The 27,276-nt window shown below is 55.3% G+C and overlaps 1 protein-coding gene across 1 annotated transcript; it reads right to left on the bottom strand.

The window, feature by feature from the left end:
• Positions 1 to 725: 725 nt before the first annotated feature.
• BAIAP2L2 (BAR/IMD domain containing adaptor protein 2 like 2) lies at positions 726 to 27,195 on the bottom strand. Its single transcript, XM_047066288.1, has 14 exons — positions 26,861 to 27,195; positions 25,585 to 25,660; positions 24,739 to 24,825; positions 24,222 to 24,283; positions 14,644 to 14,715; positions 14,355 to 14,471; positions 13,175 to 13,321; positions 4,511 to 4,663; positions 4,062 to 4,209; positions 3,703 to 3,937; positions 2,561 to 2,683; positions 2,020 to 2,227; positions 1,399 to 1,442; positions 726 to 1,167 (listed from the first exon to the last, which is right to left on the bottom strand). The coding sequence occupies exons 1-14, from the start codon at positions 26,909 to 26,911 to the stop codon at positions 1,092 to 1,094; spliced, it is 1,599 nt and encodes a 532-aa protein (XP_046922244.1). The 5' UTR covers positions 26,912 to 27,195; the 3' UTR covers positions 726 to 1,091.
• Positions 27,196 to 27,276: the final 81 nt, after the last annotated feature.

The raw sequence follows: 27,276 nt of genomic DNA on the forward strand, positions 1-27,276 counted from the left end.
ATGGGGGAGGAGGATCCTACTGGTGCTGGGGGCGCAGCCCTGCCCTGGAGAGACCCCACCAGCCCTACTCACCTCAGCGCCTCGCCTGCCCCCCACCCCCAGACCACATTCCAGGAGGGGCCTCCGAGGCTTTCCCTCGGATCAGGCTAATCTAGGTCGGAGAGCCTGGGACCGAGGGGGGGGGGAGTGGAGGGGCCAGAACAAAGGGCGCTGTGTCCCAGGCTGTGGCAGGGTGACTGCTGGTGGTCCTGGACCTTGGCCACTGCCACCCCTCCGCCTCTGGAGAGGCCACCACAGCAGCAAAGGGACTGGGCCAGAGCTGGGTGGATAGACGCTGAGGGCTTCAGGGCAGACCTAAAGATTTGCTTAAAATGAGGGATGTGACAGGTGCCCCGGGCGGGGGCTCAGTCTGCTGAGCGGCCGATTCTTGGTTCAGGACACGATCTCACGTTTCGTGGGTTCAAGCCCCGCATCGGGCTCTGCGCTGGGATTCTCTATCTCCCTCTCTCTTTGCCCCTCCCTCACTCGCTCTCTCACAAAATAAATAAATAAACTTAAAAAAAAAAAAAGAGGGATGTAAAGGGCTGTGAGTGAGCGAGTCCTCTCGGGGAACTCCTAGTGACCTTCAGGACCTCCTGGACACCGTCCTCCAGTGGGAGGCTTCCATGCCCCACCCCCCACCTGTCCCCCCAGTTCGACACCGCCAGTCCTGCTGCTGTGTCTCCTTGCTTTATTTCTCCCCGTTTACAAAAGTTAAACAGGAGGACGTATGGGGGGGGTGGGGAAGGGGGTGTGCGGGGCTCCTCCCTCCTGGGGCAGAGAAGGGGAAAGGGGGTGGGGTGCACGAGGCAGGCCCCCAGGGAGAGTCCTGGGGCCCTTGGAGGGGAAGAGACTGTCCTGTCCCCCATTCTGCCTGCTTTACTTTGAAGGTCCCAGACCCCAGGTCAGTCCCCCGGGAGGGGCAGCCACTCCCAGTTCCAGGGCCCCGGCTTCTTGGGTCCACCGCTGTCGCTTCTGCTGCTGCCCCCAGCTCCCGACAGCCCCTGGGCAGGTGTGGGGACGAGCTCAGACCCCGGATGGAGGAGGGCGCCTCAGCGGATGAGGGGCGCTGAGCGGTCGTTGGTGACTGTGGGCCGCAGCTTTACGGTGGCAAAGGGGTTTGTGCCCCTGCGAGGGGAGAGGTCGGGGTGAGAGGGGCCCAGGTTCCCTCCCCACCCCCCACCCCCGCCGTCCAGCTGGCTCTGGCTCCAAGGAAGGTCGCCAGGTGCCTGAGCCATGTCCGCCCCGACCTCCTGCCCCCACTGGTCACCGCTCACCCCTGCCTCATCTCCCCCCTCCCCAGGACCCCTGCCGAGCCCCCACCCCCACGCCGCCCCCAACTCCTGTCCTAGGACTCACCGAGGGAAGAGCTCTGGAGGGTGCTGTTCCGAGGACATAAGTTTCTGCAGTGAGGGTGGAGGAAAGGCCAGGTTTAGGGGGGGAAAGGGGCAAGTGAGCCCCCACCCCTGCAACTCCCCATTCCAGGAAGGCAGACGACTAGACCAGAGGCCCCTGCAGGCCAGGCTTCGGGGAAATCAGGCCCGGGCATTCCGAAGCTCAGAATTCTGTGGGTTTCAGACTTGAGAAGCCTCTGGGCCAGGGCACCAGCTGCTCTCCCTGCACCCCCACCCCCCACCCCCGGTCCTGCCCAGCCAGCCCCAGCCCAGGCTCCGTCCGACCCAGGACCCTGGTCTTGCCTCTCCCGGGAGGTGGGAAGGACGGGCCTTTTCCAGTGCTCCCAGCAGGACCACGGGGGCTGCAGTCCCTGAGAGGAATGTTTTCCCCCCACCCTCTGCCCCAGGCTCAGAAGTCCATCCCACACCTCCCTGCAGATTAGGCAAACTGAGGCTGGGGAGGGAGGGCCCCACCTCCAGCCAGCCAGTGGCAAAGCAGGGAGGGTCACCCGGTCTCCAGTCTCCCAGCCTGCTGGATGAGCCCAGGCCTGGGGACTGGCTGGGGGGGAGGGGGGAGGGGGCTCACCTTGACGTCACTCGCCACCCCCATGCTGCCCACGCTGCTTCGGCGGCTACTAGGCAAGGGCGGAGGTGCAGGGCTGGGGGCGCGGCTCGGTATCCGGCTCGGGGTTCGGGAGCGGGATTGGCCGTCCCAGTACTCCGAGGGTACTGTAGAGTTGCCCGGCCGGCCCAGGAGGTCATCAAGGCTGTGGCTGCCCCGGAGGGGGTAGGATCTGAGTCCAGAGCAAGGAGGGACAGGCAGGGGGTCAGGCGTCAGGCCCCTGCTGCTTCCCCCACCCCCGATCTTGCTGGGCCCCTCAGCATCCTACAGCTTCTTCCCTTGCAGGGGGTGGGGGGAAGGCCACAGGGCTTGGAGGCAGTCCTCCGAGGAGGCAGAGGGACGGACGCAGTGACCCTGGCATGTGGAGAGGTGAGGGTCCCCTTCCTCCGGGGACCGAAGGAGGCTGGGTGCACTCAGGACTGCCACTCACAGATGTCCCCCTGGGGGGGTGGGGCCGCTCCCCCTGAAGTCCCCACCCCCGCCCCACCTCCCACCACCCAGGTACCTGGAAGGTAGCTCATTCATAGGGTTCATCAGGTTCATGGAGGTCACTGGGGTCAAGGGGTTCGTGGGGTTCACAGGCACCTCCTCCAAAGGCTTCACATAGGCCTCGGGGAACCAGCCGCTCCTGCGGGGTGGAGGCAGAGGGTCCCATAGGCAGAAGGCCCAACAACCGTGCCCAAGAGAACGCTTCCGAGGGCAGTTACCGAGCAGCGCTGTGTGCCAGGCCTTGCTCGAAAGGCTGTGCCCAGAGTAACTCGTTGAATCCCCCCCGGGAGACCTTTCTCCACCTTCAAGCCCAACTGTCCAGCTTCATGTCCCGCCAGGGGCTAGGTCACCTTGGGGGGAGCTGCAAGTCCAAGGAGGAGAGCGACGTGTCCAAGGACATATGGTGACCGGCTTCATCGGCTACTCGCCGAGTACCCACCACGCGAGGGCCCACAGAGAGCCCGACACACTTCCTGCTCCCCGGAGGCCCCCGGCCTGGCCGACAGGCCCACAGACGGATGATTGCCAGGGGACAGGGGACAGGGTGGGGGGCCCGGGGATCCAGTAGTCCCCGGGCCTCCACCCCTCCCTCCGTCCATCATCCCACCCTGCCTCCCGCATCCGGGATCCACGTGGGCAGCCACCCACGGACCGCCAGTCCCTAATCCGTCTCCACCTGCCTGCCCTTCTGCCAGCCCGTTCACATGCTTCCCCACTCACCCCTCAGTCTACGTAGGCACCCCACATCCGTGCATCCTCTTGCAAGCACCTTGACGTGCACCTGCTGACTCCTCCCTCTAAGCCTCCATTCACTCAGGCCACTACTCTTGCCCTCCTTCCTCCCTTCTCTCCCTCGCATGAGTGCGAGTGGGCACCACACCGTCTCCGGCCGTAAGGCCCCGTGGGGGGTCACTGCCTGGCTCCAGCAAGCCCCCACCTTCCCGTTCGTTCCTCTCGAGGGCCACCGCCCTGTACTCGGCAGGGAGGCTCTTCCTACCCCCTTGGACTGGATGAGGACACCGAGCGCCGCGCGGGAGAAGGGGAGAGCCGTCTACCGCCCTGGGGCTGGAGGTTGCGGGGCGAGGAAGCCTGCGGGGTCGGGGTGGGGGGGGGGCTCCTTCCACCCCCCTCCCCTGCGCCCCGGGGGCGCCCACTCACGTGGACGAGCCCTCCAGCTTGCCGTAGAGCCAGCCGTTCTGGGCCTCTGGCACTAACACCTCCACGACGTCTCCGGCCGAGAAGCGCAGCAGCGTGTGGTTGGCGCCCTCCGAGTGGGAGACGAGGGCGCGGACTCTCCGGGCGCCCCCGCCGCCGCCGCCGCCGCCCCCGCCGCCCGGGCGCTCGCCGAAGGAGTTGGAGCGCGAGCGCTGGGTGCCGCCGGCGTAGAGCGAGGCTGCCGGGGGCGGGGAGAGCGCGGCGGCGCGTGGGTGGCGGGCTCTCCCCCGCGATCTGGGCCCCTTCGCGGCCCCCGCGTCCCCGGCCCTCCCTCTGCGCTCCGGGGCGCCGGGGCCACTCACAGGCGGACGGCGTCCGGGGCAGCGACCGGCGGTCTGGCTCCAGCTGGGACGCGGACCTCGCCTCGGCGGCGGGCTCGGGGCCGGGGCCGTAGGAGCCGGAGCCGTGCCGGCTGCGCGGGGAGCTGAACTCCGCGAGCGGCCGCTGGGGCTGCGAGGGGAGACGGGCAGGGGAGGGTGGGGCGGGGAGGGGAGGGGTGGGCCGCGGCGCCCTAGTCCAGCCCCCACCCCCAGTCCCAGACGTCGGCGTAGGGGTTCTGGGGCCTGCGGCCCAGCCACCACGGGGGCGCCGAGGCCGCGCCGGGGAGGAAAGGCCGGCCCAGGGGCGCTGCGTAGACGGGGAGCCTGGGGGGCAGGAGGCTCCATGGGGGGGGCCTCGGGCCCCAGGGCGCCGTGGCGGGTGCGGGGATCGGCGGGGGCGCGAACAGCGGCGGGGGCGCCCAGGGCCTCACCATGTCCAGGCGGGTGGGCGTCAGGCGGCCCGAGGGGTAGGGCGGCCCCAGCACGGGACCCAGCAGGCCGGGGGAGTGGGCGCGCGACGGGCTGCGGCTGGCCTCCGACTGCTCCTTCCACAGCAGCACGCGGTTCTGGAGCGTACTCCGGGCCTGGCCGCGTGCGGGGCGGGGGGGGGGGGGGGACACCGGGGTCAGCCAGATCGGAGCTGGGGACTCAAAAGTGACACCCTAGGCCTGGGAACTCGGGCCCTGCAAGCTGTGGATGACGGGATCGTCAAGCCGGAAGGAGCCAGAGATGGCCGCGGGGTCACCTCGTAGGGTTCGCTAAATAGAGTGAAGCCAACCCAGGAAACTACAACTAAGGTAAACGTGGCAAATTTCCAATCACACGTGTGCTCCTAGATCCAGCCATACCTGAACGCCTTGAACTAAAGGGATAAACTAACCAAAGGGATAAATACCTCTCCTGGGTAAGCCAGTTTGAGTGGTTTTCTAAAAAGAGGCCCTTCAAATACAGTTTTTCCAGTCTATTCCTTTTAGTCTACGTAAGCACCCCTAGTGCCCCTGGTACATAGGCATCTAACTGTTTGAATACTTTCAAGGACAGGAAACTCAGCAGTTGACCCCGCAATTCATAACAACCTGGGGTGAGAGGACTTTAAATGTCAGACCTGCTGTGTGCATTAATCATTTTTTTAGGGGGCGCTTGGGTGGCTCAGTTGGTTGAGCGACCGACTTCAGCTCGGGTCATGATCTCACGGTTGGTGAGTTCGAGCCCTGCATCGAGCTCTGTGCTGACAGCTCGGAGCCTGGAGCCTGCGTAGGATTCGGTGTCTCCCTCTCTCTCTGCCCCTCCCCCACTCATGCTCTGTCTCTGTCTCAGAAATAAGTAAACATTAAAAAAACATCATTTTGTTAATTTTCTGTATTTTATGGGTCGACATCCCCGGGGCTTTGTTAATCCTGCCCAGATTGTCCCTCCCGGGGCCCGATAATTCCTAGAGATAGTAAGCAACTTGTCAGTAAGCACGTATGCAAAACAACCGGTCCAAAACCCACATCCCTAACCACCTCCCTTATCTAACACACACCAAGCCAGTATTTCCCCTGACCTCAATCACCCCAGAGCCAGGTGCCAGACAGTTAGAACCAACCCCTAGAGCCCAGAGCCCAGAGCCCAGTGAAATTATTCAAACCATCCCGTCTTTCAATGGCCTTGACCTCTCTGTGCTGTCACTCAGTCACTTCTATAAATTAAATCCCAGGTATGATCAAAACACCGTGCTCTCTTCCGTTACAAAGGTCTCCCCCTGGGAATGCAAGCTGGTGCAGCCGCTCTGGAAAACAGTATGGAGGTTCCTCAAAAAACTAAAAATAGAACTACCCTGCGACCCAGCAATTGCACTACTAGGCATTTATCCACGGGATACAGGGGGGCTGTTTCGAAGGGACACATGCACCCCCAGGTCTATAGCAGCACTATCGACAATAGCCAAAGTATGGAAAGAGCCCAAATGTCCATCGATGGATGAATGGATAAAGAAGATGTGGTGTATACACACACACACACACACACACACAATGGAGTATTACTCAGCAATCCAAAAGAATGAAATCTTGCCATTTGCAACTACGTGGATGGAACGGGAGGGTATTATGCTAAGTGAAATTAGTCAGAGAAAGACAAAAATCCTATGACTTCACTCCTATGAGGGCTTTAAGAGACCAAACAGATGAACATAAGGGAAGGGAAACAAAAATAATATAAAAACACGGAGGGGGACCAAACAGAAGAGACTCAATAAATATGGAGAACAAACTGAGGGTTCCTGGAGGGGTCGTGGGAGGGGGGAGGGGCCCCATGGGGAAGGGGCACTAAGGAATCCGCTCCTGAAATCATTGTTGCACTAGATGCTAACTAACTTGGATGTAAATTTAAAAACTAAATATATAAGTTAACAAACATTAAAAAATAAATAAACAAAGGCCTCTCCCTTTTCCAGTCAAGCATCTCCTCCCCCAAGGCCAAGCTCAAGACCGTCACCTTAGGAATAAGCAAAGCTTCCCTTTGTCGAGCATTTACTCTGCGCCAGGCCCAGTGTTCAAGCCTCACCCGTATCGTCTTATTTGATTCTCGCAATAGCCCTGGGAATTAGATGTCACTATTACCACCGTCTTATCGAAGAAGATACTGAGGGTCAGAGTAGTTAATGACTGGCCCCAGGTCTCACAGCCAGTGAGCCTCGGCGTGGCCTGCACTAGTCCATCTTGAGGCAACTTCCTGGGACGGCACCTTTGGACGCTTCCTCCCTTCAGTCTGGGCCAGCTGCTGAAAACCTCATGGGGATCTCGGGCAGCCAAACAGCAGCGACTCCGTCACAGGAGCAAGTGGCCAGCGGGTCACTAGGGTGGACAGCCCCTCCGTTGTCTTGTCACGGGTGCTAGGGCGTTCTGGGAGGAAAGGCCCCGGCACCAAGTCCCAGCCTGGACAGCGCAGAATTTTACTGGCTTTCGTCAGCCCTGCCTCCGGGCGGCGTAGCCAGGGGTCGGGAAGAAACACCGCACAGGCTTTCAAAACCATAAAGAGACCGTGGGGGGATTTCCAAAACAGGGATGGAGTGGGAGAGGCAGTCTAAGTATGATACGGAGCCCCCTATGCTAGAAAAGACGGATACATTTGGTTAAGTCAAGATAATTTTTTTAAGCACGGCAAAACCTACAATAAGCAAAGTCAAGCGATAAATGACAAACTGGGAAGATACGTGCCTCTCATCACCAAGGAAGCTCTAATCTCAGTAACATATAAAGAGCTCCGAGAAACTAATAAGAAAAGTGGAGGAAACGATGCTGATAGCACAGTGAAGGGCGTCCGATGGCTCTGAAACATGAAAAGGTATCAGTCTCACTTGTAAGACGAGGATAAAATGAAACCACGTCTGGAGAGACCATTTTTACCTCGCTGGCTGGCAAAGAGGGACAAGCTTGCCGTCACGCTGTCATCGAGGAAAAGAGGATCTCCTAGTTTGCTGGCAGAAGGGTAAACTGGCACAACGAATGCCTACATCCCTGGGCTTGCCAATTCCATTCCTAGGAACGTATCCTGGAGATACGCTCGCACAACTGCAACGAGCCCGGAGAAGCTGAGGGCGAGGTGGGCCGAGAGGCATGCTATTGACCAGACGCAGACTCAGCCAGGGTTGGTCACGGGAGGTGCGTGAGAATGACCGCTTGCTGAGCTCAGGCCCTCATCATTCTTTCTTTAAAAAAAAAAAAAATTTTTTTTTATGTGTATTCATTTTTGAAAGACAGAGAGAGACAGAGCAGAAGCAGGGGTGGGGCGGAGAGAGAGGGAGGGGACGCAGAATCCGAAGCAGGCTCCAGGCTCCGAGCTGTCAGCACAGAGCCCGACGCGGGGCTCGAACCCGCGACCGGTGAGATCGTGACCTGAGCCGAAGCCGGATGCTCAACCGACTGAGCCACCCGGGGGGCCCCCTCATCATTCTTTCAATCTTGTTCCAAATCTTGTGCGTTCTGTTTATAGACAGAGTGACAGGTAAACACGTATGTTTGACTATCTTCGGGAGTTAGATCTTGTGTGTCCTAAAAACCAGCTGGATAGAGCAACACGATACCTACCCCACATCCTTAGCAAATCTATCCCCTAGAGCCACGAGGAGTGAAAACATGTCCACGCAAAAACTTTCACTTACATCCCCGCTGGCATTATTTCTAATAGCCGCAAAGTAGAAACGACCCAGATATCCATCCACGGATGAATGGGTAAATAAAATGTGGTCTATCCAGACCGTGAAATGTTATTTGGCAATAAAAAGGAATGATGTACCGGGGCGCCTGGGTGGCTCCGTCGGCGGAGCGTCCGACTCTTGATTTCGGCTCAGGTCACGATCTCACGGTTTGTGAGTTCGAGCCCCCGTGTGGGGCTCTGTGCGGACAGCGCGGAGCCTGCTCGGGATTCTCTCTTTCCTTCTCTCTCTCTGCCCTTCCCTGTTCGTGTTTTCTCTCTCCCTCTCTCTTTCTTTCTCTCTCAAAATAAATAGATGAACTTTTTAAAAAAAAAAATCGTAAAAAAGGAATGATGTACTGATTCCGGCCACAACCTTGATGAATCTCAAAAGCGCGAAGCTTCGTGAGAGGAGCCCGTCACAGGGGACCCCGTATCGCATGATTCGTCAATTACGTGCTGTGTGGGTTAGGTCTCAAGAAGACCATTTAAAAGAAGGTAAAACAGTTCTGGAATGCAGCCCCAGTCCGTGGGAGAGAGGAGGGGCAGGGGGAGAAGGCTGAGCCCTGAGCTTGGGGCTGGCTGTGGGGACAGCGTCTCCCACCTCTGCTCAGCACCAGGGGGTCCCTGGGTTCAGAGACTGGGGAAGGGGCTTGGCTGAGGCGGGGAGGCCGGAGTCTGCTGCTGGCTGTCCGGGGGGCAGCCGACTGCAAGCAGACAGATCTCCTGAAGGGTAGCTTTTGTTTTCATCTTTGGGGGGGGTGGGGAAGAGAGCAGGGGCCGGGAGAACCTAATTCCACTGGGCTCCTTCGCATGAAACTTACATCATTACATCAACCTTGTGAAGAGGGGATTATTTCCTTCTTTTGCCAGAGAACAAATGAGACTCAGAGAAGTGAAATCACTTGCTAGGTCTGCAGCCGGGGCGCAGAGGCTGGGAAACTGAACAAGAATACGAAGAAAGAGAAATAGAAACGAAATAAGAATGCAGAGAAATCGGAAGCATTGGACAGAGGGATGAGGCTGGGGCGGGGGGGGGGGTGCGGGGGGAGGAGCCCTGTTGGGGGCATCAGGAATAGAGAAGCTGCCTGGGTGGGTGGGTCAGGGACCCAGATGGAAATAGAGACAGAGCCTCTATTTCATAGACACAGCGGGGCTTTAAAAATATTTATTAAATACGTGAGTGAGGGGCACCCGGGTGGCTCAGTCGGTTAAGCGTCCGGCTTCAGCTCAGGCCATGATCTCGTGGTTTGTGAGTTCGAGCCCTGCATCAGGTTCCGCACTGGCGGCTCAGAGCCTTCTTGGGATTCTCTCTCTCTCCCTCTCTCTCTCTCTGCTCCTTCCCCACTTAAAAAAAAAATAAATACGTAAATGAGAGAACAAACGATATTGGAAAACGCAGGGACAAGGTCACCAATTTATGAAGGCACGGTGGAAAGATCATGTCCCAGTGTCCTTGGCACCTCCTTCTGTACATCCCACCAGCCACCCCCCGCCCCCCAGAGGGGTCAATAGCTAGACCAGGCCAGGTGGGTAGGAACTGTGAGGCATCAGCCCCTGTTGGACCTAGAGAAGACAGCAGGACAGAACTTTGACCAGTGCTGGGCTGGCAGGGGCCTGAAGTGCTCCCGGACAAAACACAAGAGGCTCTTAAATATGGAGAACAAACAGAGGGTTACTGGAGGGGTTGTTGGGGGGGGGCTAAATGAGTAAGGGGAATTAAGGAATCTACTCCTGAAATCATTGTTGCTGACCAATTTGGATGTAAGTTAAAAAAAATAAAATTAAATACAAAATAAAAATAAAATAAAATAAAAATGTCAAGAAAGAAAGAAAGAAAGAAAGAAATGCTCCTTTCTCCAGGAAAACACAGTCTGCACGAGTGTGTTGACTTTTGAGGGTAAAGCATAGCTCCTACTCTCAACCAGTTACCCTTGTGCAGTGCACGACCTGCGCAACCTTCCCCGGCAGCCCTGTCTGCGGGGGTTCTCCACATGGGTAGGCTACATTAATCCCTATTCCTGAGGCTGAGTGAGAGCTGATATGCAGCAGGAAGACCTGAGTTAGAGATGGGGTCCCACTGGGGCCGAGATGGCTCCACTGCCCCCTCCCCCCACATTTGTCAGTACCTCTGCCTGAGCCCTTGCAGCTCACCTCAGAATGGGAAGAGGACCATGAGGAGGCAAAGGAAAGAAACAAGGTACCTAAGAGGACCCAGTGGTCAGGGAGGAGAACCCAGCAGACCACCCAGGCAGCTGAAAGAAGGGGTGACAAGCTTAACAAGATCTTGACCAGAGCCTTTGCTGCATAGCAGACACCTTCCTACCCAGACAAAGGTCAGGACTGTAAGCTTTAAAATTCAACGGATGAACGGGGGCGCCTGGGGGGCTCAGTCAGTGAAGCGTCCGACTCTTGACTTCGGCTCAGGTCACGGTCTCACGGTTGTGAGATCAAGCCCCGCGTCAGGCTCAGCTCGGAGCGTGGCGCCTGCTTGGAATTCTCTTCCTCTCCTTCTCTCTCTGCCCCTCCCCCGCTCATTCATCCTCTCTCTCTCCCTCAATAAACGAATAAACCTAAAAAAAATAACACAGTGAACAGATGAACTCTAAGAGAGAGTAGTCCTGTTGAGGACACCATCAGTTGCCTGACAAGTCAAGGGGAGAGAGATCTCAAAATACAGACCAAGAAGAGACGAACACATGGGGGGGGGGTCGTAGATGTGGAGTTCCAGAAGGAGGAAAAGGAATGACGGCAGAGAGCTAATAATTTAGGAACCAGAAGAGCAAATAGCTCCCCTGACCTGGATATAGGCCTGAGCCCGCAGAGGGAGGGGCCCGGACAGGCCCTTGTCTATGGGTAACCAGACAAGTTTCTGAGTCCCAAGGACACCAAGAAAATCTCCAAGCATCCAGAGAAACAGCCAGTTGCATAACTAATAACAGGACACAGACCGGCACCCGACTTAGCATCCGCAACACGGAGCGCTAGAAGCCGGAGGAACATCATCTTGGGCCACAGGAGAAAAGGGCCACAGCTCTGGAGTCCTGTAACCAGCTAATGTGCCACCCGGCAGTCAGGGTAAAAGTGGGACATTTGCAGCTGTGCACGGATTCAGACGATGTGTCTGCAGAACATGTTCAGTTAATCGGGACAGAAACCTCAAGACAGTGGGAACGGAAAGGAATGAAAACAGTGGCGAGCGGTGTATCTGGTCACGTGGGTCATGATGCAAAGAAATGACGAGTGAGAGCCTGGAACTAAAATTCCCGAAGTTTTTGGGCAAAACCAAGAGCCGGAGTTGGGGAGGATGAAGGGAGGCATCAGGCCACATCTTAGAGTGCCGGGGAGGGCAGGAAAATTCTTCCCAAGGCCTTATCTTAAGGGCTGGGGAGGGTGCTCGATGGACAGAGTAGTGTCGGCGGGGGGGGGGGGTGTCCGTATATTTTGGAAAAGATAATAGATGAATATCGATTACCATGAGGATCACAAAGTGAGGTCATCGTGAGTAGAGATGAAAAGGACAGTAGGATTTGCAAACTAATAAAGGGGAAAAGGAGGGGCGCCTGGGTGGCTCAGTCGGTTAAGTGGCCGACTTCGGCTCAGGTCACGATCTCGCGGTCCGTGAGTTCGAGCCCCGCGTCGGGCTCTGTGCTGACAGCTCAGGGCCTGGAGCCTGTTTCAGATCCTGTGTCTCCCTCTCTCTGACCCTCCCCCGTTCATGCTCTGTCTCTCTCTGTCTCAAAAATAAATGTTAAAAAAAATTAAAAAAAAAATAAAGGGGAAAAGGAAATGTATAGTGACACAGCCACAGCGGCAAGAACGAGCATGGAAGAAAAAGAGGCAACAAACATAAAAAGGAAATGCACTTGACTCAAGTTATACAGAAAGAATAAAACAGGTGTATCACTTGGGTTCAAGGGGAACGAACTGAATTCTGCTATTGGAAGACGTGGACTGTCACTGGTAAAAAAAATCAAACTGAGCTGTATGTTAGTAACAGAAAACACACTTAAAGAGATAACAGAAGAGAAAGGAGGGTAATTTTAATCTCAGGCAAAGTGAAATGAAAAGCATCAGACTGGATTCTGAGAGGCCTTAAATACATTACTGGTAATATTTACAGAGAAGATTAGATAGTTATAAACCCAACAGCACTAATCAACAGGGCAGCTGAATATGGAAAGCAAAATCCATTAGAAATCCAACGAAAGGGGCGCCTGGGTGGCTCGGTCGGTTGGTTAAGCGTCTGACTCCCGCTCAGGTCATGACCTTACGGTTTGTGAGTTCAAGCCCCGCAGCGGGCTCGGTGCTGACAGCTTAGAGCCTGGAGCCTGCTTCGGACTCTGTGTCTCCCTCTCTCCTGCCCCTCCCCTGCTCATGCTCTGTCTCTCTCTGTCTCAGACATAAATCAACATGAATTTTTTTTTAAAAAAGAAGAAATAAACATTAAAATAAATAAGTAAATATTTTTTAAAAAAGAAATCCGGTGAAAAACGAAAGACTCTCTGACCGGTCTAGCAGACAGAAGAGAGCAAGAGCACAGAGGATTTAAATAATACGATAAAATTATAGGCAATAACTCAATACGCCCATGAATTAATGAATTTGCAAATAGTATCTGCAAGCAGGAATGGGAAAGTAAACGGTTCCTACGTGAACGAAGAAAGGCGTGAATTAGTGAATGAGTGTGAGAATAAGCAAAGTCATGAACGAAGGAATCAGTGAATGAATAGCTGATGACACAAATCAACATAGAAAAAAAGAAATAGATGGGGGGAGTAAACGAATAAAATAAATATCTACAGAGGGGAAGGAAGGAAGGAAGGCAAAGGCAGGGGACTCTCTGGGGGTAGCCAGCTCACAGAGAGCACAGACCCGAGGAAGGCCCCCCGTTAAGCCCGGCCCCGGCCCCCGCTCACCCGGCCAAAAAAATGCAGGAAGGTGTTGGAAAGCAGCAGGTGCTTCTCGGCCAGGAAACGATAACGCCGCTTCTCTTCCAGCTCAGCTGCCCGCTGGCTCTCGGACATGAAGGCCTGCATCTGTGCGTGCAGCCGGTTCACGCTCTCCTGGGGGAGAAGCGGGTTCTAGCAGGAGGCAGCGGGTGGGTGTCTACCACATCCCACCTCCCCCCAGTGCCAGCTGTCCGAAGCCCCCCTGTCCTTCCTGAACCACCTCCTCCTGGAGGCCCTCCCTGGAGCGCCCAGCCCATCCTGGCTCCCAGGCCCACCTCTCATGGGCTTCCTCGTGCTCTGTGTCCGCCCGGCCCGGGGAACTCCTCACGGCCATGCCTCTTTCCCCAGCTCCAGGCACGGGGCCAAGCATGGAGTGGGGCCCGGGGAGGTTGGTTTAAGAAAATGTGAATGAGTTGATTCATAAGCCCTTCCTTGGGAGGGAAGATTCTGAAGAGGAGAGGTAAGAGCTTATTGAAGGAGCCAGAAGACTGGGGGCGCCTGGGTGGCTCAGTGGGATGAGCGTCCAGCTCTTGATTTCCCCTCAGGTCATGATCCCGGGGTCGTGGGATCGAGCCCCGCGCTGGACTCTGTGCTGACTTTGCAGAGCCTGCTTGAGATTCTCGCTCTCCCTTTCTCTCTGCCCCTCCCCTGCTTGCTCTGTGTCTCTCTCGAAACATAAATAAATAAACATTACAAGAAAAAATAAAGGAGATAGAAGAGGAGACAGGAAAGGAGATAGAGGTCTTGGAGACAGAGGGCCAGGGCCAGGGCCCCCGAGCTGGGGAGGAGGGCCGGTCCTAGCCGGGGGCAGGAGGGAGGAGAGGATGGCAGGGACCTGCGCTACCGTGATCAAGGAGCAGCATGGTTGAGGGCCTTCGGTTTTCTCAGTGAAGTGGAAGGCGGGAGGCCTGGGGAGGGCCAGGAAGTGACAGCACAGGGAGCAGCGCTGAGGGTGGCCCCGGAGGGCCGGTGGTGCCCAGCCGCCAGGGGCTGGCTGAGCGCTCTGGCTTTGCTCACGGCAGAGGGCATGGCAAGTGGCCCTCCTAGAGTTGGGCTGATGCTGGGCGGGGGACCTGGGTGGCGGGGGGGAAGGGGGATTGTCAGGGCGTCCCCCCCAGAGCCCGGCTTGGCCCCCCAGCCCACGCACCTTCATCTCCCGCGCATTCTTGTCCCTCTTGCGCTCCATGCGCCACAGCTCAGACATGTACTTCTCCAGGTTGGCGGCTCGGTGGCGGTATTCGATCTCATAGTGCTGGCGGCTGTCCTTGGGTGGCGTGGAGAGAGGGGGGGCAGGGGCTCAGCTGGGAACACATACAGCCTGGGGCCAGTCGATACCCAGCGCAGGCCTCGGTGTGCTCATCCATCAAATGGGGAGAGGCGGTCTTGCCTGTGATGGGCTGAGGGGGGGGGGGGCCAAGGTGGGTGGCCAGACTTACTTTGATGAACTGCACGTCCAGCTTCGTGTTCTTTTCCATGTGTTGCAGCAGATCTCCGTGGAACGTCTGCACCTGTGTGGAGTACAGGGTGGGGGTGGGCAGGGTGGCCCGGATCCTTCTAGACCCCAGCATCCCTCGCACCGCCCAGTCTAATACAGCCCACCGCGTTCCTCACACCCCAGGCACCTGCCCAATCGTCAGAGACACGGTCATAATAAAAGCACCCGGAGGGAGGGAGGATTGAATGGTTAAAAATGCGAAACACTTAGTGCGGTAACTGGGTCGCAACACACGGTCCGATACGCGTAGTAACGTCTTCTGGTTCTTAGACTCAGTCTGTGCTTTGGTCATGCGGTACCCTCTGCCTGGAATGTGCTATCCAACTTGAAATACCAGCTTCCCTGCCCCCTCTGCCAGGAGGCCTTCCCGACTTCCCCAGCGGAATCCACCGCTCTCCCGTTTTCTTTCTGGAACGTGTATACGTTTGTTCGTTTACTTTTCATTCTTCGAGCCATAGGCCAGATTTCTTCCTGCGCCCCTGGTCGCAGCCCCTTTGGAGATGCAGCGAGCCGCTGTGGGCACGAACGTCGTCTGACCCATCTCCGTGTCCCCAGCACCGTGGGCAGGGCCCAACCCAGGGAAAGCGCTCACAGCTGTTGAGAGGTCTTCACTGAGGGGTGGCCGGTTCGCGTGACAGGTGGGACGGAGGCGGCTGACCGCCTGCGTGGCCAGGAAAGCTACTGGGCTCAGGCTCAGAAAACCTGCATTCTAGTAGATCAGCCTCCAGTTTGCTCTGTAACTTTGGACAAGATGCTGCCCCTCTCTGGGCCTGTTTCCCTATCTATAACAGGGAAGTTTCGGCCAGATGCTCTTGAAGGTTGAGCTTTATGAACCTGAAGAGCTTTGACGCTATGGGCCTTGGTGGTCACCCGGCACATTCCCCCACCCTGCAGCCACTCCCGTCTCTGCTCAGCCTTGTCTGCACACCCTCTCCCCTCAGCAGCACCTGCTCAAGAACCCTCAGTGGATGCCGCCTGCTGCCACAGGGGTCCCCACGCTGTGCTGTGGGCGCTCTGTCCCTTGGGGCAGGGCACTGCCCAGAAAGAGAATGCTGGTAATCTTCTCCTCGTATGCGGGGAAAACCAGCCAAGCATGAAAGTTGCAAGTTTTACGGGCCCCTGGGTGGCTCAGTCGTTTAAATGTCTGACTCATGATTTCGTGGTTCGTGAGTTCGAGCCCTGCGTCGGGCTCTGCGCTGACAGTGCGGAGCCTGCTTGGGATTCTCTCTCTCTCTCCCTTTCTCTCTGCCCCTCCCCCGCTCTCGCTCTCTCTCTCTCAAAATAAATAGATAAACCAACTTTTTTTTTCAAGTTGCAAAATTTACATTTTTTTTCCCTCCCATAATTGTTTCTGAAACCCTGGTAACGGCTGGTCTGTAGGGGAGCTTGAGTGTGGCCCCCTCGGGACTGGCCACACCTTGAACCCTGAGTTGTGGCTGCTGGTGTGTGTGACGGGGGGGAGGGGGTCAGTGTTATGAGTGGCACCAAGTCCACGTTTCTGCCCTTATCTGCTGGACCCAGGAAGTAAGGAAGTGAGCCACCTCAACCTGCACTGCGGGACCTCCCAGTGGAGCCCTCGGGGCGCCTCACTTGCCCCTCCCCGGGCTCTGCTTCCCCCTGACCGGGCAGTCTAAGACTTGTGCTTGAACTCCGAGCGTATGTTCTTGAAAATCTGCACAAATCACCCAAAATAAACAACGGGGCTTGGGGGAGATGAGGGGTTGGAGCAGACCTTCAAAAAGCCCGGCAACTTTGTAAGCAGAGCACTAATAAAGTGGATGAGTGGTACCTGGAGACGAACTTGAACCACGCCGAAGGCCACAGAAAATATCTGCAATGCGCAAACCCAACAGAATGGACGCGGCAGCTCCCCTGAATTACCTCAGCGCTGGCAGGCTGAGCCGTGCAGGGGGGTAGGGGACGGGGGGGGGGGAAGTAGGACTGTCACAAAGGTAGGCAAGGGAGGCTGTGCAGCCTGCCCCCAGCTGAGGGCCCTGGGTGGCTGGGAGCGGTCTCCCCAAGGAGGCCTGAGTGCAGGAGCTCTTTTAAAATGTTCTTAAAATACAGATCAAAGGGCTCTTGCTGTCAGTGCAGGAGACAAGTTGGGGGCCTTTCCCCGCCTCCTAATTCTGTTTGCCTTTTCCCACTCTCACCTGGGAGATGTCGCTGTGAATAAGCTAACCTTGCATGTGATCAGATGTCACTCCTGCCACATATGAACGGAGTCACACCGTGGATATGTGTGTTAGAACAGGGCGGCTGGATTGTAATTCTTCCCATTGCCACAGTTTGGTTGTGATCGCCAAAGGGGTAGAGGGCACAGACCCAGGATGTCCCATTAAGATGGGGCCCGAGCACCAATGGGTTAATGGAAAGTCTTTGTCAGGCTCCAGAAGAAACGAATCTATTAAGAGGTTGATAACTGATGTGAACTTTGAGCTCTTGTTATGGGGAAACCATAGGACTATTAGCAGGTGGCTTCTGAAACAAGGAAGTCATCAACCCCGGGCAGGTCAGATTCCCAGCAGGTCAGAAAAGAGACTGCCCTTCCCAGGGTTTCCTCTCCCAGCGTATCCTTCATTACCGGGTCCTGTGAGCACCTCAGTACAGAAGCTGAGAGCAGACCCACTGTAGAAAACACGCACTGTAAGCTCTATGTATTGACTTCTTTCAGTGACTTACAAGAGATCTTTTTGTCGCCTACACAGGAAAACCCCCTGAAAGAATTGTCCCTGTGAGCTGATCCCACTCCTGCCCTCTCGTTTGCTCGGGAAGCCCCTCCAGTCAGTCTGTGCCCCACCATGCCAACAACAATGTCCTTGTTGAAATCACTGACACTCCACAGTGCAAAGCCAGCTGTCAGGACTCATCTGACTCGTCCTGTGGTCATCATCTGACACAGTTGACCATTCCCTCCTCCCGAAACACCTTCCTTCCTTGGCTTCCGGCCCACCGCCCTCTCCTGGTTTTCCTCACACTCCCTAACCTCCACTCCCACTCGCCACCCTCACTGCCTCTTGTCTGTCCCGCTGATTCCCCCTCATCTCCTGATCTCCCAGGGCCTCTTCCCTTCCCTTCCTACACCCACTACCTCCATGAGCTCATCTGTGCATGTGCTCACGACTCCCAGACGAACAACCGAACCTAGACCTTGACCCCAAACTCATACATACAACTGATGTCCACATCTCCATTTGGTTTTCTGATAAGCATCGCAAACTTATCATATCTGATCTCTCCCCTCCACCCAAACTGCTTGCTCCACACTCAATATTTCCCACATTGGCTAATGGCGACTCCACTTTCCAGTTGATCAGGACAACACCTTGAAGTTACTCTGACATTCCCTTTTCTTTTACAACTGACGTCTACTCCATCAGAAAGTCTTATTAGCTCTACATTCAATCTGATTTCTTCTCAACACTACCAGTGCTGCCACTTTCCCAAGTTATTTCAATCCTCCCCTAGATTATTGCAACAGCCTCCAAACTGGTCTTCCTGCTTTTGCTTTTGTCCTCCACTGCTGATAATTTTTTTTAATGTTTTTATTTTATTTTTTGAGATAGAGAGAGACAGAGCATGAGCGGGGGAGGGGCAGAGAGAGGGGGAGGCACAGAATCTGAAGCAGGCGCCAGGCTCCGAGCTGTCGGCACAGAGCCCGACGCGGGGCTCGAACCCACGGACCGCGAGATCGTGACCTGAGCCGAAGTCGGTCGCTCAACCGACGCCCCGATATTTTATTCTTAGTACGGGAGCCAGAGCGATCCTACTAAAATAATGTCAAACAATGAACAACTGGAGACTGAAATTGAAAAATTCCAACTGTAGGAATGCCTGGGTGGCTCAGTCAGTTAAATGTCTGACTCTTGCTTTCAGCTCAGGTCATGATCTCAAGGTTCATGAGATCGAGCCGCACATCAGGCTCTGTGCTGACAGTGAGGAGCCTACTTGGGATTCTCCCTCCCCTCTTTCTGCCCCTCCCCCACTGATGTGTGTGCATGCACATGCTCTTGCCCCCTCAAAATAAATAAGTAAACGTTAAAAATTCCAATTATAATGGCTAAAAAATCAAATACATAGGAATAAATCTATCAAAAGATGTGAAAGACTGCTACCCTGAAAATGACAGGGTGTTGCTATGAGAAATGAATAAATGGAGAAGTATACCATGTTCATGGATCAGAAGTCTCAATATTAAGATGACCATTAATTTATGGATTAATGCAATCCCTCTCAAAATTCCAGCAGACTTTCTTGAATTGACAAGCTGATTCTAAATATGTAAATGCAAACATTGTTGAATGTCCAAAATAATTTTGAGAAAGAAGAACAAAATTCTTAGACTACTTGATTTTTAAGACTCACTATAAAGCAATAACAATTAGTACAGTGTGGTATGGTTGTAAGGATAGACAAATATATATCAGCGGAACAGAGTAGAGAGCTCAGAAATACACCCACACATATATAACAAAAAATTTTTTGACTAAGACACCAAGTGACTTCAATGGGAAAGCAAAGTCTTTTTGAAACGGTGCTGGAACAATCGAATGTCTATACAGGGGGAAAAAGAACCCTGACTCTATGTCACTTCATACACAAAAGCAAATTTAGGGTGGGTCATAGAAATAAACGTAAAGCCCAGAACATACAGCTTCTACAAGAATACTTAGAATATCTTTGCCAAAGGGGTAGGCAACGATTTCTTGAATAAGATATGAGCACAAGCCATTTCTTAAAATTGTCAAGTTAGTAGAGACAGGTGTTCTTTTTGGTGTTTGCTGTTGCCATAGCATTGACTCATGAACTGTAAGGTAGTTTACTGAGTTTAAACAGATTCCACCTTTTATAAAATGAAAAACATAAAATAGCTAAATTGGGTTTCCTAAAAGTCTAACTTTCTGTTCATCAAAGACACTATTTAGAAAATGAATAGACAAGCTATAGGTTGGGCAAAAAACTACGCACCATGCATATACCTGACAAAGGACTCATATCTTGACTATACAAAGAACTCCTATAAGTCAACAGTATTACCTGATAAATGGGCAAAGTACTAATCAAACACTTCATGAGACAAGATATGCAAATATCTGGTAAGCCTGTTAAAAGTCTTCAGTCACTGGCAAATGCAAAATGAAACCACAATAAAGTACCATTCCATACCATCTAGAATGGCTAAAATAAAAAAGGCTGACAACATCCAATGCTGGCGAATGCATAGAACAGCAGCAGCTTTCAAACATTGCTGGCAGGGGTGCGGCTTAGCACAAGAGGTTGGGAGAGCTCTTTGACGATTTCTTATTAGAGCTAAATATATGTCAACCCTGAAACCCACAGGTTTTGCCCCCAGGTTTTTTCCCAAGAGGAATGAAAATGTATATCCACAAAAGACTTGTATAAGAGTGTTCGCAGCAGCCCTCTTCACAATAATCGCAAACTGGAAACAACCCCAACAACCATCAACGGAAAAACCAGATAAACACATTGTGGTATATTCGTTCAGTGGAATACTAAGCAATCAAACAACAAAGCAGCGATGCCCGTGAAATTCACCGAGGGAACGAGGTGGGACGCAGAGGGATACTCATGTATGATTCCCTTCGTATGAAGTCCAACAACAGGCAAAATGAAATCTCTAGAGATAGAAATCAGAAAGTGGTTGCCAAAGAGGAGGAAGACTTTTTTAAATTCTTTAAAAAAGCTTATTTCTTTATTTTGAGAGAGAGAGAGAGAGAGAGAGGCAGAGAGAGAGGGAGAAAGGGAAAATCCTAAGCGGGCTTCACATTGAAGCGTGGAGGCTGACGCCTCAGGACTCGATCTCACAAACCCGTGAGATCATGACCTGAGCTGAAATCAAGTCAGATGCTTAACCGATGGAGCCACCCAGAAACCTTTTTTTTTTTTTTAAGGAAAAGTGAAGAAATGAGAGTGACTGCCAATGGGAATGGTGTTTTGGGGGAGGGGGTGACAATGTCCTAAAATTAGGTAGTGGGGATGGTTTCAAAACTCCGTGAGTACATTAAAATCTTCTAAATCGTGCACTTTAAGGGGTGAATTTTGGGGTGCCTAGGTGGGTCAGTTGGTTAAGCGTCTGATTCTTGGCTTTGGCTCAGGCCATTATCTCATGGTTCATCAGTTCAAGCCCAGCATGGGGCTCTGTGCTGACAGTGCAGAGCCTGCTTGGGATTTTCTCTCTCTCTCCCTCTCTCTCTGCCCCTCCCCTGCTCGTTCTCTCTCTCTCAAAATATATAAATAAACTTTAAAAAAAGGTGAATTTCAAGCTGATATTATATATTTAACATATATTATACCATATATAATATATTTATATTCATATGTACAATAACATATAATATATATTATATTATATATGATAATATATATTATTGTGTATACATATACAACTATGATAGGACTTCTATTACGGACTCCATTCGGGGTCTAGGTATTAAATCATAATATCTGGAAGTGGAGGAGAAAAAAAAGAAATGAAGAAAGAAGTAAAAATAGCCAAGAGGAAGAAACAGATATTGAAGATAAGCTATGGAGATCCAACATACAGATAATAGGAGTCCCTGAAGAAGAAAGGCAAAGACAGAGAACAAAAATATTCTAAAAACTGGGATTCAAGACAACTGCCTAAAATTTAAAAAAACGATGCCTAAAATTTAAAATATATATATTTAAAACTTCATATTGAAAAAGCATATCATATAACTGATCATATTGACCCAGACTGATCAACATCAAGGCACATCTAGACAAATTACTGAACTTAAGAAACAGAAAAGAAATCTTTCGGGCATCTAGGTTAAAAAAGTAAGTGATTTACGATGGGAAAAAATAGACGATCAGACCTTTCAACAGCAACACTCAACATTCCATGCCAGAAGGCAACTGGGATATTTGAATGCTTTCCTTCTCTGGATCCTTGAGAATCAGGATTTTTTTTTTTTTAATGTTAATTTTTGAAAGAGAGAGAGGCAGACCGACAGATAGACAGAGGATCAGAAGTGGGCTCCGAGCTGACAGCAGAGAGCCCGACGCGGGGCTGGAACTCACAAACCGTGAGATCATGACCTGAGCCATGGTAGGACGCTCAACCGACCGAGCCAGCCAGGCGCCCCGAGAATCAGGATTCTTGATGAAGACCAGGAACAAAGGAGATGCTGGTGTAATACCAGAAGAGGCTGAGCAAAGCAAGACACCCAGCAAGCTATCAAAACCAGTAGGGTTGTGCCCAAAAGAGTCAGGAGCCAGACTGAAGAAGCTTCTACTGGCCAAAGAGGGGACGTTTTCAACTTTGCCAAAGCCAATAATCACAGAGGACTAAAATACATCAAATGTGTTGAAGTCTATGATACTGGGGGTGCCTGGGTGGCTCAGTCAGTTGAGCGTCTGACTTCAGCTCAGGTCATGATCTCAAGGTTCGTGGGTTCGAGCCCCGCGTCGGGCTCTGTGCTGACAGCTCGGAGCCTGGAGCCTGCTTCTGATTCTGTGATTCTGTGTCTCCCTCTCCCTCTCTGCCCTTCCCCCACTCATGCGCGCGCTCTCTCTCTCTCTCTCTCTGTCATAAACATTAAAAAAAATTTTTTTTTAATTGGAGCCCTCCAACACTTGCTATCCGCCTTCCCTGCTCTTTCCTCCAGAGCACATTTTGCATCTAAGCTGTCACTTGCTAGTCTAGGGTTTTGTCCGTCTCCTCTCTTGGGGAAGGCAAGGGTCTCCCCAGTGCCTGAACAGTGCCTGGCACCCGGCAGCAAATGGCTGTCGAGTGAATGAGCCTGAGGGGGAGGCGGCCTCTGGCGTCCTGGGTCTGGTACGGTTCTGGCCGAAGGCCCTGCCTGGCTGTCACAGCCAAGACACTGGTACCCAGAGAGGGCAGCTCTCCTTACAGAGAGGCCCTGGATGACACTTGTCCCTAGCCAGCCCAGATGTGCCACAAGTGACACGGAGAGCCATCAAACCCGAGAATCGGAAGTCACCGGCTCCCCGCACGAGGTGTGCTCCGTAACTCCCGTCCTGAGCCCCAGGAAGAGGCACGGCTGGGCTCCCAGCCTGCGGGTGGCCGCCAGACGGGCGCCCAGGACCAGGGTTTCCTCCTGTGCAGGATGCGTGTTCTCTGCTCGTGACGTCGTTCCCCATTTTGACATAGTGACCAAACTGCTGAGTGTTTTTACGGCGTTCCCCCAAAGAGCACCCTGACTTCCAGCGGTTCCCGGCCCCCACCCCACATTTGAGAGCCACGTGCTGTGGCAATGAGCTGACACTTCCTCCCGAGCTTTCCGAGACCCCTCACCATCAGGTCCTCTCTTGCTCCGCCCCGGCTCCCCATCGTTGGCTCACTTCTGCCCACCACACACGCGCCTAGCCCGCCGGCCCCCTCTGGGAATGCCCTCTCGCCTCCTCTCCCTGCGGCCAGGCCGCACCCCCTTTTCAAAGCTCGCTCTTTCTGTCCAGACTGGGCAAAGCCCTGCTTGGTGCCACGCTCCGGCCCAGCCCTTGCAGGGATCCGAGTCCCCGCAGAGATAGAGACGGGGTGATAGATTCTGCCTCTAATCGTCACAGCGGAGACGCACAGAGGGCTACAGGTGGGTGCCGGGCCATAGGATGTCGCTTAGGCCTCACAAGAATCCTGCCAGCGGTTTTTACGGTCGTTTTCGTTTCACACACAGATAAGCCCAAGTGCAGAGAGTCTTGTCCAAGGTCACGAGCCAATGATGGGTGGCGCTGGGCTTTGAACCCAGGTGCTCCGGCTGCAGAGCTCGCTTTCTTAACCACCACGTGCTAAGAACGGATAGAAGCAGCGTTGGGAGTCCAGAGGGGGAAGTGACGAACGCGCCCAGGGGTCAAGGGAGGCTCAGGAAGGTGCCGGCCGGCAAGGGTAGGGGTGGTTCTAGGCTGACAGACCAGCACGAAGATAGCCCCGCGGTGAGGGCACCACGCCGCGTCTGCAGAGGGCAGCTCTTTGGGGTGCTGGGCTGTGATGGGGGGGCGCCACGGGGAGACTGCTGGCTCAGCAGGGCCTGGAATCCCTCACCGAGAAGACTGGGTTTGGTTCTGTGGGTGGCCGGGGGTGGAAGGGCTGTCCTCGTGGGCATGACGAGGTCAAGTGCCTGGCTACCCTCTTGGGGGCGTGGAGGGAGGGGCCGCGGAGCCAGGGAGGGGGCAGGGCCTGGCCGGATGCACCCGGGCAGTGGTCCTTTCTCTCCCCAGCTCCTCCACTCGCTCTGGAATTTGGGGCAAGGGACTGGATCTCCGAGACTCAGTTTCCTCCTTTGTAAAATAGAGATAGAAGTACTTCCTGCCTCCCAGGGCTGCTGGAGGCTTGCACAATATATGGCAGATAAACACGCCCAGCACAGCCTGGCGCTGGCGGGTGCCCAGAAGGGCAGTGCTCGTGTGTCGCTAAGGGTCCCAGGGAGTCCTCCCTGAGAAAGGATGTGGGAGGTCGGGGCCCCGGTCTTCCTTGGAACACAGCCCAGTCTCCTCCAGGCCGAGCAGCCTGATACTCACCACCACCTCCAGGTCGGAGTTCAAGTGCCGCTGGGTATCTGACATCTGCACCAGGATCTCCCCTGGAGGCAGGGGGAGCAGCAGCTTCAGTGGGGCGGCCGGCCCCGCCCACCCCTCCTCCTGCGAGAAGCTGCTACGGGGGGCTGCCAGAGGCTGGATTTGGGGACCAAAGTCCAGGGAGTTCCCAGATGGCTCTGGGAGGGTGGCAGTGCCTGTCCCAGCCCCGGAACAGCCCTGCAGGGAGTGGTGGGGAGGGGCTTGGGCTCCAAGGAGTCTGGGCCGTGGCCGCAAGGCCTGCGTCTTGGGGAGATTTCCTGGAAGGGCAAGAATATAGCGGGCACGCTCCCCGGGATCTCAGGACGATGGGCGAGGCAGGCCTCGGGCCTGAGGGATGGCAGGAGGGAGACAGAGGGGCCTGGACGGCAGGAGGAGGCCTGGGGTGGAGGCAGGGCTAGGAGGAGAGCACCCCCAGGCCCAAGCGAGAGTGGGGGGTGTAGTGGGAGGGGGAGCGCCTCACCCAGAATCTGCGAGGTGGAGCTCTGCAAGGCCTGCTCCCCGATCTTCTGGATGGCGTTGAAGTATACCTCAGCCGCCTCGGACAGAGCTGCGTGGGGATGGGGGATGGGTCCGGATCCAGCCCCCCCCCCCCCCGCCCCCCGATCTCCATCCTCTGGAGACCTCTCTTGACAGGGCACGTGGAGGGGACACTGTGGGGTCTGCCACAGGCGTCCGTGACAGGGAGGGGTGTCCTGGGTGGTGCGTGAGGACAGGCGGCGTCGGCCAGGGGAGAAAGCGGGTGTGGAGCGGGGGGTGGGCTTCCCCCCCACCCCCCGCGGAGGCAGGGCCCAGGGCGGATGCACCGAGCACAGGGATCGGTGCTGAGCTGGACATCCGGGGGTTTGTCATGGGCAGGGGCGTAGGCACCTGCGTGTACCCGTGTGGAAGACCAGTTCTGATGCGCAGGGTAGGGGTGGGCTGAGGTTGCTGGGGGTGGGGGCGGGGGGGAAGCAGGCTTTGACTCTGAGGTCCGAAAGGGCAGGGAGGGCTTGGGTGTAGCAGCGGGCTCCATGGATAGCATCAAGGCGACCTATAGCATCACTGTGTGTGTGGCTGGGGCTGTGTCGGCCACCAGGGCCTGGCTCCGCGTCTCTGGAAGCATCCTGAGGGCACTTAAGAAGTGGGCAGAGGAGGGTGTGGGGGTGTGTGGGTGAGGGTGGTGGACAGGAGTGTGTAGGGCTGAGCCTGAGCTGAGTGTGTGCTGTGGGGTGCAGAGAATATGGGTGGGGACACCAGTGCACGGAGGGACCGGGTGGGTGCGGGCAGTGACGGCCGAGGGGCTGGGTGCCCTGGGCTGGGCACTTACCGTGGAAGGCCCGGAGGTAGTTGTTCCCGAGGTACACCAGGTTCTCCAGGGCAGGGTTAAACTGCTCCATGATACTCTGGAGCCGGAGGGCAAGGGGTGATGGGGGATAGATTGGAAGAGGAAGAAACGTTGATGGGCAGGGAGGCAAGTCACGGGGCCTCAGAAGCAGGGCACCCCCGGACCCAGAGAGAAGCCCGACCCTACGGGAACCCATCTAGAAATGCGGAGTCACCCAGGATCCTGACTCTGCTGCAGGGGCCTCGGAGGCCATCCCTTGGGCTCACACGCCTGCCCCGGCAGGAACTTGTTCCCAGGACAATGCGCCTGGAAGGTTCTCCTCCTCCCACTGGGTTGAAGGCTGTGGTCCATTGTGGGCCCCCAGCTGGGTGTGGCTCAACCCTGCCCTGGGTCCAGGCCCCGCTGGGCTGAACACACAGGCGGCCGACAGTCACCTCAGGGGCAAGGGCAGATCTTGCCCTTCCCAAAGAAGAGCCCCTCGGGAACAAGGCTGTGGCTGGGTCATAGGCCACCTCAGGCCATGGCCGGCAGGAGAGTACCCTCCATGGTGGAAAGGGCGCTGGGCATGGACTTAAGACTTGGGTCTTGGTTCAAATCCCAGCAGCCTCTTTGGGATCTCTGGTGACCTTGAACAAGCTGTTTAACCCTGCTGGCCTCGGTTTTCTCATCTATCATTTGGGGTGATTATTTTCTATCCTACAGGCAGGGTGCCATGAGGCTTATCTGCGAAAGGGTCTTGTACACAGTAGGTGCTCAATAAAAGTCTATGCAGACTACAGTAACCTCTCTGGAGTGAAGCAGAAAATTTGAGTGAGGGGTTCAGAAAGGAGAGACAGACAGAGACGGGAAGATAGAGACAGACAGAGAGGGACTCTCCAGTCGTGGGCCAGGTGGCTCTCCGGCCCCCCTGTCCCACCTCTGGCCACCCTGGGTCCTGTCCTGCCTTGTCCGGCATCTAGGAGTGCTGTCTCAGCAGGCCTGTCGCTCCCTGGGTAACTGTGTGGACAAACCCCCGCCCTGCGAGCCTCAGGTTGGGGCTGGGGTGGGGGCCTTCGGTCTGCATGTGCCCAGACCCTGATGGCCGGTGGGCCGCGTCTGGGGAAGAGGTGAGAAGGCTGGCTGCGCCCAGTGATCCCCATGTCATGCCCACAAGCCACACTGGTTCACAGACCATGCTGCGCCCACGCACACCCTCCACCCTCCAGCCCTGGGAACGGATGTTCGGGCCCCGGGCCCCCAGCCACACACACACGCTCACCTTGTAGATGGCCATGGTGGACCTGTAGAACTGGTCCATCTCGGGGGCCATGGAGTGGGCTTCGACCCAGGTGCTGAGCAGGAGGCTGGGGGTGCTGGCAGGGTCGGGAGCGCCGAGGGTCAGTCCCCTCCAGTGCCCACTGCTCTAAGGGAGTGAAGAATCCTGCAGGGTAGCACGGAGGTGAGGGCCTGCCGGCGGTGGCCGGGGAGGTGGCAGCTTAATTATTCACCAGCCAGGGATGTCAGAATGTGATCTGGGGCGTAACCAGACCCGGGGGGAAGGCATCCTGTGACGCGGGCAGGTTCGTGTGACCTGCCCTTCAATTATTTACCCCTGTGAGCCGTGGGCTGGTGGGCACGCGTGGATGGACCGTTCTCTTAGGTCACCTCCTCCTCCAGGCCGAGCTTTCCCCAGGC

Source organism: Lynx rufus, unplaced genomic scaffold (assembly GCF_022079265.1).
Source record: "Lynx rufus isolate CCGP_SWC_20201006 ecotype Redwood Valley unplaced genomic scaffold, mLynRuf1.p SCAF_7, whole genome shotgun sequence".
In the NCBI taxonomy this organism is placed as follows: domain Eukaryota; kingdom Metazoa; phylum Chordata; class Mammalia; order Carnivora; family Felidae; genus Lynx; species Lynx rufus.